The 16,597-nt window shown below is 45.6% G+C and overlaps 1 protein-coding gene across 1 annotated transcript in view; it reads left to right on the forward strand.

The window, feature by feature from the left end:
- Positions 1–3,790: 3,790 nt before the first annotated feature.
- The window catches only part of tbk1 (TANK-binding kinase 1), a gene marked incomplete at its 5' end in the record, with an annotated part of 33,572 nt that continues 20,765 nt past the window's right edge, over positions 3,791–16,597 (forward strand). Inside the window, 4 exon segments of the mRNA XM_046339296.1 lie at positions 3,791–3,901; positions 6,402–6,581; positions 8,094–8,290; positions 12,093–12,151. Of these exon segments, the coding sequence (XP_046195252.1) occupies positions 3,791–3,901; positions 6,402–6,581; positions 8,094–8,290; positions 12,093–12,151 (547 nt within the window).

Here is a 16,597-nt window from a genome sequence, read left to right on the forward strand (position 1 = left end):
TCTAGAGGTCTAAGAACTATAACCTGGTGGTCTAGAGGTCTAAGAACTATAACCTGGTGGTCTAGAGGTCTAAGACCTATAACCTGGTGGTCTAGAGGTCTAAGAACTATAACCGGGTGGTCTAGAGGTCTAAGAACTATAACCTGGTGGTCTCTAAGAACTATAACCTGGTGGTCTAGAGGTCTAAGACTATAACCTGGTGGTCTAGAGGTCTAAGAACTATAACCTGGTGGTCTAGAGGTCTAAGAACTATAACCTGGTGGTCTAGAGGTCTAAGAACTATAACCTGGTGGTCTAGAGGTCTAAGAACTATAACCTGGTGGTCTAGAGGTCTAAGAACTATAACCTGGTGGTCTAAGAACTATAACCTGGTGGTCTAGAGGTCTAAGAACTATAACCTGGTGGTCTAAGAACTATAACCTGGTGGTCTAGAGGTCTAAGAACTATAACCTGGTGGTCTAGAGGTCTAAGAACTATAACCTGGTGGTCTAAGAACTATAACCTGGTGGTCTAAGAACTATAACCTGGTGGTCTAGAGGTCTAAGAACTATAACCTGGTGGTCTAGAGGTCTAAGAACTATAACCTGGTGGTCTAGAGGTCTAAGAACTATAACCTGGTGGTCTAGAGGTCTAAGAACTATAACCTGGTGGTCTAGAGGTCTAAGAACTATAACCTGGTGGTCTGGTCTAAGAACTATAACCTGGTGGTCTACTATAACCTGGTAACTAAGAACTATAACCTGGTGGTCTAGAGGTCTAAGAACTATAACCTGGTGGTCTAGAGGTCTAAGAACTATAACCTGGTGGTCTAAGAACTATAACCTGGTGGTCTAGAGGTCTAAGAACTATAACCTGGTGGTCTAAGAACTATAACCTGGTGGTCTAGAGGTCTAAGAACTATAACCTGGTGGTCTAGAGGTCTAAGAACTATAACCTGGTGGTCTAGAGGTCTAAGAACTATAACCTGGTGGTCTAGAGGTCTAAGAACTATAACCTGGTGGTCTAGAGGTCTAAGAACTATAACCTGGTGGTCTAGAGGTCTAAGAACTATAACCTGGTGGTCTAGAGGTCTAAGAACTATAACCTGGTGGTCTAGAGGTCTAAGAACTATAACCTGGTGGTCTAAGAACTATAACCTGGTGGTCTAGAACTATAAGGTCTAAGAACTATAACCTGGTGGTCTAGAGGTCTAAGAACTATAACCTGGTGGTCTAAGAACTATAAGGTCTAAGAACTATAACCTGGTGGTCTAGAGGTCTAAGAACTATAACCTGGTGGTCTAGAGGTCTAAGAACTATAACCTGGTGGTCTAAGAACTATAACCTGGTGGTCTAGAGGTCTAAGAACTATAACCTGGTGGTCTAGAGGTCTAAGAACTATAACCTGGTGGTCTAGAGGTCTAAGAACTATAACCTGGTGGTCTAGAGGTCTAAGAACTATAACCTGGTGGTCTAGAGGTCTAAGAACTATAACCTGGTGGTCTAGAGGTCTAAGAACTATAACCTGGTGGTCTAGAGGTCTAAGAACTATAACCTGGTGGTCTAGAGGTCTAAGAACTATAACCTGGTGGTCTAGAGGTCTAAGAACTATAACCTGGTGGTCTAGAACTATAACCTGGTGGTCTAGAACTATAACCTGGTGGTCTAGAGGTCTAAGAACTATAACCTGGTGGTCTAGAGGTCTAAGACCTATAACCTGGTGGTCTAAGAACTATAACCTGGTGGTCTAGAGGTCTAAGAACTATAACCTGGTGGTCTAAGAACTATAACCTGGTGGTCTAGAGGTCTAAGAACTATAACCTGGTGGTCTAGAGGTCTAAGAACTATAACCTGGTGGTCTAGAGGTCTAAGAACTATAACCTGGTGGTCTAGAGGTCTAAGAACTATAACCTGGTGGTCTAGAGGTCTAAGACTATAACCTGGTGGTCTGAGGTCTAAGAACTATAACCTGGTGGTCTAAGAACTATAACCTGGTGGTCTAGAGGTCTAAGAACTATAACCTGGTGGTCTAGAGGTCTAAGAACTATAACCTATAACCTGGTGGTCTAGAGGTCTAAGAACTATAACCTGGTGGTCTAGAGGTCTAAGAACTATAACCTGGTGGTCTAGAGGTCTAAGAACTATAACCTGGTGGTCTAGAGGTCTAAGAACTATAACCTGGTGGTCTAGAGGTCTAAGAACTATAACCTGGTGGTCTAGAGGTCTAAGAACTATAACCTGGTGGTCTAGAGGTCTAAGACCTATAACCTGGTGGTCTAGAGGTCTAAGAACTATAACCTGGTGGTCTAGAGGTCTAAGAACTATAACCTGGTGGTCTAGAGGTCTAAGACCTATAACCTGGTGGTCTAGAGGTCTAAGAACTATAACCTGGTGGTCTAGAGGTCTAAGAACTATAACCTGGTGGTCTAGAGGTCTAAGAACTATAACCTGGTGGTCTAAGAACTATAACCTGGTGGTCTAGAGGTCTAAGAACTATAACCTGGTGGTCTAGAGGTCTAAGAACTATAACCTGGTGGTCTAGAGGTCTAAGAACTATAACCTGGTGGTCTAGAACTATAAGGTCTAAGAACTATAACCTGGGTGGAACTATCTGGTGGTCTAGGTCTAAGAACTATAACCTGGTGGGTCTAAGAACTATAACCTGGTGGTCTAGAGGTCTAAGAACTATAACCTGGTGGTCTAGAGGTCTAAGAACTATAACCTGGTGGTCTAGAGGTCTAAGAACTATAACCTGGTGGTCTAGAGGTCTAAGAACTATAACCTGGTGGTCTAGAGGTCTAAGAACTATAACCTGGTGGTCTAGAGGTCTAAGAACTATAACCTGGTGGTCTAGAGGTCTAAGAACTATAACCTGGTGGTCTAGAGGTCTAAGAGGTCTAAGAACTATAACCTGGTGGTCTAGAGGTCTAAGAACTATAACCTGGTGGTCTAGAGGTCTAAGAACTATAACCTGGTGGTCTAGAGGTCTAAGACCTATAACCTGGTGGTCTAAGAACTATAACCTGGTGGTCTAAGAACTATAACCTGGTGGTCTAAGAACTATAACCTGGTGGTCTGGTCTAAGAACTATAACCTGGTGGTCTAGTGGTCTAAGAACTATATCCTGGTGACCTAGGGTGGTCTAAGAACTATATCCTGGTGACCTAGGGTGGTCTAAGAACTACATCCTGTTGACCTATGGTGGTGTAAGAACTAAGTATTCAGACCCTTTGCTGTGATACCCGAAATTGAGCTCAGTTAAATCCTGTTTCCATTGATCATCCTTGAGATGTTTCTACAACTTGATTGGAGTCCACCTGTGGTAAATTCAATTGATTGGACATGATTTGGAAAGGCACACACCTGTCTATATAAGGTCCCACAGTTGACAGTGGATGTCAGAGCAAAAACCAAGCCATGAGGTTTGAAGGAATTGTCCATAGAGCTCCGAGACAGGATCGTGTCGAGGCACAGATCTGGGGAAGGGTACCAAAACATGTCCACAGCATTGAAGGTCCCCAAGAACACAGTGGCCTCCATCATCCTTAAATTGGAAGAAGTATGGAATCACCAAGACTCTTTCTAGAGCTGGCTGCCCGGCCAAACTGAGCAATCGGGAGAAGGGCCTTGGTCAGGGAGGTGACTGAGAACCCAATGGTCACTCTGACAGAGCTCCAGAGTTCCTCTGTGGCAATTGGAGAACCTTCCAGAAGGACAAGCATCTCTGCAGTACACCACCAATCAGAGATGAGATGTTTGTCTCGGTGACTGAAGGTTTTGTACAGTGATGTTGTTGTCCTGTCTCCCATCAGGTATAAAATCATCACAGAGAAGCCGTCAGGAACCGTCTCTGGGCAGCAGAAGTTTGAGAACGGGAAGATTGAGTGGAGCACAGAGATGCCTGTCTCCTGCAACCTGTCCAAGTACGTACTCTAGTCTACCCCTGACCTCTAACCCCCTGATCTCTATCGCCCTGATCTCTAACCCCTGACTTCCACTCCCTGACCTCCACTCCCTGACCTCTACCCCCTGACCTCTACCCCCTGACCTCTACCCCCTGACCTCTACCCCCTGACCTCTACCCCCTGACCACTATCCCTGTCTACTGCAGCTCCTCCAAGTAGGTCCTCTGGTCCATTAAAACTAGTAAATTACCTGACCTCTACCCTCTGACCTCTCTCTTCTCCAGGGGCCTCCAGAGCTTGCTGACCCCAGTCCTAGCCAACATCTTGGAGCCTGACCTCTAACCTCAGACCTCTCTCTCTCTCTCCTCCAGGGGCCTCCAGAGCTTGCTGAACCCAGTCCTAGCCATCATCTTGGAGGCTGACCTCTGACCTCTCTCTCTCTCCTCCAGGGGCCTCCAGAGCTTGCTGACCCCAGTCCTAGCCAACATCTTGGAGGCTTACCTCTAACCTCTGACCTTTCTCTCTCTCCTCCAGGGGCCTCCAGAGCTTGCTGACCCCAGTCCTAGCCAACATCTTGGAGGCTGACCTCTCTCTCTCCTCCAGGGGCCTCCAGAGCTTGCTGATCCCAGTCCTAGCCAACATCTTGGAGCCTGACCTCTAACCTCAGACCTCTCTCTCTCTCTCCTCCAGGGGCCTCCAGAGCTTGCTGACCCCAGTCCTAGCCAACATCTTGGAGGCTTACCTCTAACCTCTGACCTTTCTCTCTCTCCTCCAGGGGCCTCCAGAGCTTGCTGACCCCAGTCCTAGCCAACATCTTGGAGGCTGACCTCTCTCTCTCCTCCAGGGGCCTCCAGAGCTTGCTGATCCCAGTCCTAGCCAACATCTTGGAGGCTGACCTCTAACCTCTGATCTCTCCCTCTCTTCCAGGGGCCTCCAGAGCTTGCTGACCCCAGTCCTAGCCAACATCTTGGAGGCTGACCTCTAACCTCTGAGCTCTCTCTCTCCTCCAGGGGCCTCCAGAACTTGCTGACCCCAGTCCTAGCCAACATCTTGGAGGCTGACCTTTAACCTCTGACCTTTCTTTCTCTCCTCCAGGGGCCTCCAGAGCTTGCTGACCCCAGTCCTAGCCAACATCTTGGAGGCTGACCTCTAACCTCTGAGCTCTCTCTCTCCTCCAGGGGCCTCCAGAGCTTGCTGACCCCAGTCCTAGCCAACATCTTGGAGGCTGATCTTTAACCTCTGACCTTTCTCTCTATCCTCCAGGGGCCTCCAGAGCTTGCTGACCCCAGTCCTAGCCAACATCTTGGAGGCTTACCTCTAACCTCTGACCTTTCTCTCTCTCCTCCAGGGGCCTCCAGAGCTTGCTGACCCCAGTCCTAGCCAACATCTTGGAGGCTGACCTCTAACCTCTGAGCTCTCTCTCTCCTCCAGGGGCCTCCAGAGCTTGCTGACCCCAGTCCTAGCCAACATCTTGGAGGCTGATCTTTAACCTCTGACCTTTCTCTCTCTCCTCCAGGGGCCTCCAGAGCTTGCTGACCCCAGTCCTAGCCAACATCTTGGAGGCTGACCTCTAACCTCTGAGCTCTCTCTCTCCTCCAGGGGCCTCCAGAGCTTGCTGACCCCAGTCCTAGCCAACATCTTGGAGGCTGATCTTTAACCTCTGACCTTTCTCTCTATCCTCCAGGGGCCTCCAGAGCTTGCTGACCCCAGTCCTAGCCAACATCTTGGAGGCTGACCTCTAACCTCTGAGCTCTCTCTCTCCTCCAGGGGCCTCCAGAGCTTGCTGTCCCCAGTCCTAGCCAACATCTTGGAGGCTGAACTTTAACCTCTGACCTTTCTTTCTCTCCACCAGGGGCCTCCAGAGCTTGCTGACCCCAGTCCTAGCCAACATCTTGGAGGCTGACCTCTAACCTCTGAGCTCTCTCTCTCCTCCAGGGGCCTCCAGAGCTTGCTGACCCCAGTCCTAGCCAACATCTTGGAGGCTGATCTTTAACCTCTGATCTTTCTCTCTATCCTCCAGGGGCCTCCAGAGCTTGCTGACCCCAGTCCTAGCCAACATCTTGGAGGCTGACCTCTCTCTCTCTCTCTCTCTCTCCTCCAGGGGCCTCCTGAGCTTGCTGACCCCAGTCCTAGCCAACATCTTGGAGGCTGACCTCTAACCTCTGACCTCTCTCTCGCACCTCCAGGGGCTTCCAGAGCTTGCTGACCCCAGTCCTAGCGAACATCTTGGAGGCTGACCTCTAACCTCTGATCTCTCTCTCTCCTCCAGGGGCCTCCAGAGCTTGCTGTCCCCAGTCCTAGCCAACATCTTGGAGGCTGACCTCTAACCTCAGACCTCTCTATCTCCTCCAGGGGCCTCCAGAGCTTGCTAACCCCAGTCCTAGCCAACATCTTGGAGGCTGACCTCTAACCTCAGACCTCTCTCTCTCCTCCAGGGGCCTCCAGAGCTTGCTAACCCCAGTCCTAGCCAACATCTTGGAGGCTGACCTCTAACCTCAGACCTCTCTCTCTCCTCCAGGGGCCTCCAGAGCTTGCTAACCCCAGTCCTAGCCAACATCTTGGAGGCTGACCAGGAGAAGTGTTGGGGCTTTGACCAGTTCTTTGCTGAGACCAGTGATATCCTGCATCGTACCGTGGTGTTGGTCTTCAGTCTACAGCAGGCTACTCTCCACTACATCTACATCCACCAGTACAATACGTGAGTCTCCACTACATCTACATCCACCAGTACAATACGTGAGTCTCTCCACCAGTACAATACGTGAGTCTCTCCACCAGTACAATACGTGAGTCTCTCCACCAGTACAATACGTGAGTCTCCACTACATCTACATCCACCAGTACAATACGTGAGTCTCTCCACCAGTACAATACCTGAGTCTCTCCACCAGTACAATACGTGAGTCTCCACTACATCTACATCCACCAGTACAATACGTGAGTCTCCACTACATCTACATCCACCAGTACAATACGTGAGTCTCCACTACATCTACATCCACCAGTACAATACGTGAGTCTCTCCACACTACATCTTACATCCACCAGTACAATACGTGAGTCTCTCCACCAGTACAATACGTGAGTCTCTCCAGTCTCTCCACCAGTACAATACGTGAGTCTCTCCACCAGTACAATACGTGAGTCTACATCTTCATCCACCAGTACAATACGTGAGTCTCTCCACCAGTACAATACGTGAGTCTCTCCACCAGTACAATCGTGAGTCTCCACCAGTACTACGTGATCTATCATCCACCAGTACAATACGTGAGTCTCTCCACCAGTACAATACGTGAGTCTCTCCACCAGTACACGTGAGTCTCTCCACCAGTACAATACGTGTCTCCACTCATCTCCAGTCTCCACCAGTACAATCTGAGTCATCCACCAGTACAATACGTGAGTCTCTCCACCAGTACAATACGTGAGTCTCTACTACATCTACATCCACCAGTACAATACGTGAGTCTCTCCACCAGTACATCTACATCCACCAGTACAATACGTGAGTCTCCACTACATCTACCTCCACCAGTACAATACGTGAGTCTCCACTACATCTACATCCACCAGTACAATACGTGAGTCTCTCCACCAGTACAATACGTGAGTCTCTCCACCAGTACAATACGTGAGTCTCCACTACATCTACATCCACCAGTACAATACGTGAGTCTCTCCACCAGTACAATACGTGAGTCTCTCCACCAGTACAATACGTGAGTCTCTCCACCAGTACAATACGTGAGTCTCCACTACATCTACATCCACCAGTACAATACGTGAGTCTCTCCACCAGTACAATACGTGAGTCTCTCCACCAGTACAATACGTGAGTCTCTCCACCAGTACAATACGTGAGTCTCTCCACCAGTACAATACGTGAGTCTCTCCACCAGTACAATACGTGAGTCTCTCCACCAGTACAATACGTGAGTCTCTCGGACTTGAACCTGATCGAACATCTCTGGAGAGACCTGAAAATAGCTGTGCAGCGACGCTCCCCATCCAACCTGACAGAGCTTGAGAGGATCTGCAGAGGGTCACCGTTGATAATGACAGACTCTGGTTGTGATCCTCCTCTCCGAGGATGTCGGACAAATAGGACCAAGCAAAACATTGACCATACACACAGAATGATTACTTTTCTCTGTAAACTGCTCCGAGAGATAGAGGCTGACCCTTAACCTCTGACCTCTCTCCCCAGGGCGACTCTCTTCCAGGAGCTGTTGTCTCGTCGGTGCAGTATCCCGGTCCACAACCAGGAGCTCCTGTACGAGGGGCGACGCCTACAGCTTGAGCCCAACCGCCAAGCCCAGACCTTCCCACGGACCTCCAGAGACAATCCCATCATGCTGCTCAGCAGAGAGTCCGTAGCTACAGTGGGGCTCATCTTCGAGGACCGTAAGAGTCTTTATTATTAGCATCGATGTGGAAATGGGATTCACACTGAACACAAATACAGACAGCACGTGAAGTGTTGGTGCCATGTTTTCATCAGCTGAAATCAAAGATCCCGGAAATGTTCCGTACGCACCGAAAGATGATGTCACGTTTTGGGCACGAATTTGTTTACATCCCTGTTACGTAGCATTTCTCCTTTGACAAGATAATTGATCTGACTGCAGTTCGGGGTCGTAATCGACTTCGTTGGGAAAACGCTTCCCTTCGATGTCCACTGACACACTGGAGAAGCTCTTCACGGACGAATCCCGGTTTTACTGTACCGGGGCAGACAGCGTTGTGAACAGAGTGCCCCATGATGGGGTTAAAGCTCTTCACGGACGAATCCCGGTTTAAACTACCGGGGCAGACAGCGTTGTGAACAGAGTGCCCCATGATGGGGTTAAAGCTCTTCACGGACGAATCCCGGTTTAAACTACCGGGGCAGACAGCGTTGTGAACAGAGTGCCCCATGATGGGGTTAAAGCTCTTCACGGACGAATCCCGGTTTAAACTACCGGGGCAGACAGCGTTGTGAACAGAGTGCCCCATGATGGGGTTAAAGCTCTTCACGGACAAATCCCGGTTTAAATACCGGGGCAGACAGCGTTGTGAACAGAGTGCCCCATGATGGGGTTAAAGCTCTTCACGGACGAATCCCGGTTTAAACTACCGGGGCAGACAGCGTTGTGAACAGAGTGCCCCATGATGGGGTTATGGTAATGGACAGGCGTAAGCTATGAACAACCAACACAATTACATTTTATTGATGGCAATTTGAATGCACTACCGGGCAGACATTTTCAGCTGAACAGTCTCAAGATCTGCCCCAGGAATGATGTCCCAGTTCTTCCAAGCTTCCTTGCATACACATTAAACATGTCACTCCATTGAGCATGTTTGGGATGCTCTGGATCGGGGCAGACGACAGTGTGTTCCAGTGCCCCATGATATCCAGGGCGCAGCTCTTGACGGACGAATCCCGGGACAACATTCCAACAGGCCACAATCAGCAGCCTGATCAGAGTGCCCCATGATGGGGTTAAAGCTCTTCAGGCAAATCCCGGTTTAAACACCAGATACTGACAGGGTTTTCTGATCCACACCAGATGCCCCTGACTGGTTCTCTTCGGGACCAGATACTGACTGGGTTTTAAACACCAGATACTGACTGGTTCTCTGATCAACCAGATACTGACTGGGTTTCTGATCCACACCAGATACTGACTGGGTTTCTGATCCACGAATCCCAGTTTAAACTGACTGGGATCCAGCGTTGTGAACCAGATGCCCCATGATGGGTTTCTTGATCCGGACCAGATATGACCCGGTTTAAACTACTGACTGGGGCAGACAGCACCAGATACAGACTGGTGCCCCATTGATGGTTTTAAAGCTCTTCACCAGATACTGATCCTGGGTTTAAACTACTGGGCAGACAGCACCAGAACTGAGTGCCCCATGATGGGGTTATGGTAGATACTGACTGGGTTTCTGATACCAGATACTGACTGGTTTTCTGATCCACACCAGATACTGACTGGGTTTCTTCCACACCAGATACTGACTGGGTTTTGAATCCACAGAGATACTGACTGGGTTTCTGATGGCGCCACCAGATACTGACTGGTTTTCTGATCCACCCAGATACTGACTGGTTTTCTGATCCACACCAGATACTGACTGGGTTTCAGCATGATAATGACGTCTCAAGGATCTGTACACAATTCCAGGAAGCTGAAAATGTCCCATTTCTTCCATGGCCTGCATACACATTAAACATGTCACCCCATTGAGCATGTTTGGGATGCTCTGGATCACACCAGATACTGACAGTGTGTTCCAGTTCCTGCCAATATCCAGCAACTTGAGCGCAGCCATTGACTGACTGGGACAACATTCCACAGGCCACAATCAACAGCCTGATCAACTCTACTGACTGGGTTTCTGATGGGACTGGTTTTCTGATCCACACCAGACTGGGTTTCTGATCACACCAGATACTGACTGAGGCAGATACTGACTGGGTTTCTGATCCACACCAGATACTGACTGGTTTCTGATCCACACCAGATACTGACTGGGTTTCTCCATCCACACCAGATGAGGTGACTGGTTTTCTGATCCACACCAGATACTGACTGGTTCTCTGATCCACACCAGATACTGACTGGGTTTCTGATCCACGCCAGATACTGACTGGTTTTCTGATCCACACCAGATACTGACTGGTTTTCTGATCCACACCAGATACTGACTGGGTTTCTGATCCACGCCAGATACTGACTGGGTTTCTGATCCACACCAGATACTGACTGGGTTTCTGATCCACACCAGATACTGACTGGGTTTCTGATCCACACCAGATACTGACTGGGTTTCTGATCCACACCAGATACTGACTGGTTCTCTGATCCACACCAGATACTGACTGGGTTTCTGATCCACACCAGATACTGACTGGGTTTCTGATCCACGCCAGATACTGACTGGGTTTCTGATCCACACCAGATACTGACTGGGTTTCTGATCCACGCCAGATACTGACTGGGTTTCTGATCCACGCCCCTGCTTTTTTTTGTAAGGTATCTGTGACCAACAGATGCATATCTGTATTCCCAGTCAAGTGAAATCCATAGATTAGGGTCTAATGAATTTATTTCCATTGACTGATTTCCTTCTAAAATCTGAGGTTAACGACAGACTGAGGTTAAGGACAGACTGAGGTTAAGGACAGACTGAGGTTAACGGCAGACTGAGGTTAACGGACAGACTGAGGTTAAGGACAGACTGAGGTTAAGGACAGACTGAGTTTAAGGACAGACTGAGGTTAAGGACAGACTGAGGTTAAGGACAGACTGAGGTTAACGGCAGACTGAGGTTAACGGCAGACTGAGGTTAATGGCAGACTGAGGTTAATGGGCAGACTGAGGTTAACGGGCAGACGGAGACTGAGGTTAACGGGCAGACGGAGACTGAGGTTAACGGGCAGACGGAGACTGAGGTTAACGGGCAGACGGAGACTGAGGTTAACGGGCAGACGGAGACTGAGGTTAACGGGCAGACGGAGACTGAGGTTAACGGGCAGACGGAGACTGAGGTTAACGGGCAGACGGAGACTGAGGTTAACGGGGGCAGACTGAGGTTAACGGGCAGACTGAGGTTAACGGGCAGACGGAGACTGAGGTTAACGGGCAGACTGAGGTTAACGGGCAGACGGAGACTGAGGTTAACGGGCAGACGGAGACTGAGGTTAACGGGCAGACGGAGACTGAGGTTAACGGGCAGACGGAGACTGAGGTTAACGGGCAGACGGAGACTGAGGACGGACAGCGGAGACTGAGGTTAACGGACAGACGGAGACTGAGGTTAACGGAGACTGAGGTTAACGGGCGGAGACTGAGGTTAACGGGCAGACGGAGACTGAGGTTAACGGGCAGACTGAGGTTAATGACAGACGGAGACTGAGGTTAACGGGCAGACTGAGGTTAACGGGCAGACGGAGGTTAACGGGCAGACTGAGGTTAACGGGCAGACGGAGGTTAACGGGCAGACGGAGGTTAACGGACAGACGGAGGTTAACGGACAGACGGAGACTGAGGTTAACAGACAGACGGAGGCTGAGGTTAACAGACAGACGGAGGCTGAGGTTAACAGACAGACGGAGGCTGAGGTTAACAGACAGACGGAGGCTGAGGTTAACAGACCTCATTCTCTATCTATCTGTCTGTCTGTTAACCTCAGTCTCTATTGATCTCCACAGCGAGTCCTCCTAAAGTCCAGCCTCGCTACGATCTGGACCTGGATGCTAGCTATGCCAAGGTAACTATATATTATGCTATATGTTATGCCAGCTATGCCAAGGTAACTATATATTATGCCAGCTATGCCAAGGTAACTATATATTATGCTATATGTTATGCTAGCTATGCCAAGGTAACTATATATTATGCTATATGTTATGCTAGCTATGCCAAGGTAACTATATATTATGCTATATGTTATGCCAGCTATGCCAAGGTAACTATATATTATGCTATATGTTATGCTAGCTATGCCAAGGTAACTATATATTATGCTATATGTTATGCCAGCTATGCCAAGGTAACTATATATTATGCCAGCTATGCCAAGGTAACTATATATTATGCCAGCTATGCCAAGGTAACTATATATTATGCCAGCTATGCCAAGGTAACTATATATTATGCTATATGTTATGCTAGCTATGCCAAGGTAACTATATATTATGCTAGCTATGCCAAGGTAACTATATATTATACTATATATTATGCCAGCTATGCCAAGGTAACTATATATTATGCTATATGTTATGCCAGCTATGCCAAGGTAACTATATATTATGCTATATGTTATGCCAGCTATGCCAAGGTAACTATATATTATGCTATATGTTATGCCAGCTATGCCAAGGTAACTATATATTATGCCAGCTATGCCAAGGTAACTATAGGTTATGCTATATGTTATGCCAGCTATGCCAAGGTAACTATATATTATGCTAGCTATGCCAAGGTAACTATATATTATGCTAGCTATGCCAAGGTAACTATATATTATGCTAGCTATGCCAAGGTAACTATATATTATGCTAGCTATGCCAAGGTAACTATATATTATGCTAGCTATGCCAAGGTAACTATATATTATGCTATATGTTATGCCAGCTATGCCAAGGTAACTATATATTATGCCAGCTATGCCAAGGTAACTATATATTATGCTATATGTTATGCCAGCTATGCCAAGGTAACTATATATTATGCTAGCTATGCCAAGGTAACTATATATTATGCCAGCTATGCCAAGGTAACTATATATTATGCTATATGTTATGCCAGCTATGCCAAGGTAACTATATATTATGCTATATGTTATGCCAGCTATGCCAAGGTAACTATATATTATGCCAGCTATGCCAAGGTAACTATATATTATGCTATATGTTATGCCAGCTATGCCAAGGTAACTATATATTATGCCAGCTATGCCAAGGTAACTATATATTATGCCAGCTATGCCAAGGTAACTAAATGTTATGCCAGCTATGCCAAGGTAACTATATATTATGCTATATGTTATGCTAGCTATGCCAAGGTAACTATATATTATGCTATATGTTATGCTAGCTATGCCAAGGTAACTATATATTATGCTAAATGTTATGCTAGCTATGCCAAGGTAACTATATATTATGCCAGCTATGCCAAGGTAACTATATATTATGCTAAATGTTATGCTAGCTATGCCAAGGTAACTATATATTATGCTAAATGTTATGCCAGCTATGCCAAGGTAACTATATATTATGCCAGCTATGCCAAGGTAACTATATGTTATGCCAGCTATGCCAAGATAACTATATATTGTGCTAAATGTTATGCCAGCTATGCCAAGGTAACTATATATTATGCCAGCTATGCCAAGGTAACTAAATGTTATGCCAGCTATGCCAAGGTAACTAAATGTTATGCTATAGGTTATGCCAGCTATGCCAAGGTAACTATATATTATGCCAGCTATGCCAAGGTAACTATATATTATGCTATATGTTATGCTAGCTATGCCAAGGTAACTATATATTATGCTATATGTTATGCTAGCTATGCCAAGGTAACTAAATGTTATGCTATAGGTTATGCCAGCTATGCCAAGGTAACTATATATTATGCTAAATGTTATGCTAGTTATGCCAAGGTAACTATATATTATGCTAAATGTTATGCCAGCTATGCCAAGGTAACTATATATTATGCTAAATGTTATGCCAGCTATGCCAAGGTAACTAAATGTTATGCCAGCTATGCCAAGATAACTATATATTGTACTAAATGTTATGCCAGCTATGCCAAGGTAACTAAATGTTATGCCAGCTATGCCAAGGTAACTAAATGTTATGCTATAGGTTATGCCAGCTATGCCAAGGTAACTATATATTATGCTATATGTTATGCCAGCTATGCCAAGGTAACTAAATGTTATGCCAGCTATGCCAAGGTAACTATATATTATGCTATATATTATGCTAGCTATGCCAAGGTAACTATATATTATGCCAGCTATGCCAAGGTAACTATATATTATGCTATATGTTATGCCAGCTATGCCAAGGTAACTATATATTATGCTATATGTTATGCTAGCTATGCCAAGGTAACTATATATTATGCTATATGTTATGCCAGCTATGCCAAGGTAACTATATATTATGCTATATGTTATGCTAGCTATGCCAAGGTAACTATATATTATGCTATATGTTATGCTAGCTATGCCAAGGTAACTATATATTATGCCAGCTATGCCAAGGTAACTATATATTATGCCAGCTATGCCAAGGTAACTATAGGTTATGCCAGGTAACTATATATTATGCCAGCTATGCCAAGGTAACTATATAATGTGCTATATGTTATGCCAGCTATGCCAAGGTAACTATATATTATGCTATATATTATGCCAGCTATGCCAAGGTAACTATATATTATGCCAGCTATGCCAAGGTAACTATATATTATGCTATATATTATGCTAGCTATGCCAAGGTAACTAAATGTTATGCCAGCTATGCCAAGGTAACTATATATTATGCCAGCTATGCCAAGGTAACTATATATTATGCTAAATGTTATGCTAGTTATGCCAAGGTAACTATATATTATGCTAAATGTTATGCTAGCTATGCCAAGGTAACTATATATTATGCCAGCTATGCCAAGGTAACTATATATTATGCCAGCTATGCCAAGATAACTATATATTGTGCTAAATGTTATGCCAGCTATGCCAAGGTAACTAAATGTTATGCCAGCTATGCCAAGGTAACTAAATGTTATGCCAGCTATGCCAAGGTAACTAAATGTTATGCTATAGGTTATGCCAGCTATGCCAAGGTAACTATATGTTATGCCAGCTATGCCAAGGTAACTAATTATGCTATATGTTATCTAGCTATGCCAAGGTAACTATATATTATGCTAATATGTTATGCCAGCTATGCCAAGGTAACTATATATTATGCTATATGTTATGCTAGCTATGCCAAGGTAACTATATTATGCTATAATTATGCCAGCTATGCCAAGGTAACTATATATTATGCTAAATGTTATGCCAGCTATGCCAAGGTAACTATATATTATGCTAAATGTTATGTTATGCCAGCTATGCCAAGGTAACTAAATGTTATGCCAGCTATGCCAAGGTAACTATATATGCTATATGTTATGCCAGCTATGCCAAGGTAACTATAGGTTATGCTAAATGGTAACTATATGTTATGCCAGCTATGCCAAGGTAACTATATATTATGCTAAATGTTATGCTAGTTATGCCAAGGTAACTATATTATGCTAAATGTTATGCCAGCTATGCCAAGGTAACTAAATGTTATGCCAGCTATGCCAGGTAACTATATATTATGCTATATGTTATGCTAGCTATGCCAGGTAACTATAGGTTATGCAGGTAATGTTAGGTTATGCCAGGTAACTATAGGTTATGCTAGGTAACTTATGCCAGCTATGCCAGGTAACTATATATTATGCCAGCTATGCCAGGTAACTATAGGTTATGCCAGCTATGCCAGGTAACTATAGGTTATGCCAGGTAACTATAGGCCAGGTAACTATAGGTTATGCCAGGTAACTATAGGCTATGCCAGGTAACTATAGGTTATGCCAGGTAACTATAGGTTATGCCAGGTAATTATAGGCTATGCCAGGTAACTATAGGTTATGCCAGGTAATTATAGGTTATGCCAGGTAACTATAGGTTATGCCAGGTAACTATAGGCTATGCCAGGTAACTATAGGTTATGCCAGGTAACTATAGGTTATGCCAGGTAACTATATATTATGCCATATGTTATGCCAGCTATGCCAGGTAACTATAGGTTATGCCAGGTAACTATAGGCTATGCCAGGTAACTATGTTAGGCTATGCCAGGTAACTATATGTTATGTCAGCTATGCCAAGGTAACTATAGGTTATGCAGCTATGCCAAGGTAACTATAGGTTATGCCAGGTAACTATAGGTTATGCCAGGTAACTATATATTATGCCAGCTATGCCAGGTAACTATAGGTTATGCCAGGTAACTATAGGTTATGCCAGCTATGCCAGGTAACTATATATTATGCCAGCTATGCCAGGTAACTATAGGTTATGCCAGGTAACTATAGGCTATGCCAGGTAACTATATATTATGCCAGGTAACTATAGGTTATGCCAGGTAACTATGCCAAG

Source organism: Oncorhynchus gorbuscha, unplaced genomic scaffold, assembly GCF_021184085.1.
Source record: "Oncorhynchus gorbuscha isolate QuinsamMale2020 ecotype Even-year unplaced genomic scaffold, OgorEven_v1.0 Un_scaffold_2622, whole genome shotgun sequence".
NCBI lineage: Eukaryota > Metazoa > Chordata > Actinopteri > Salmoniformes > Salmonidae > Oncorhynchus > Oncorhynchus gorbuscha.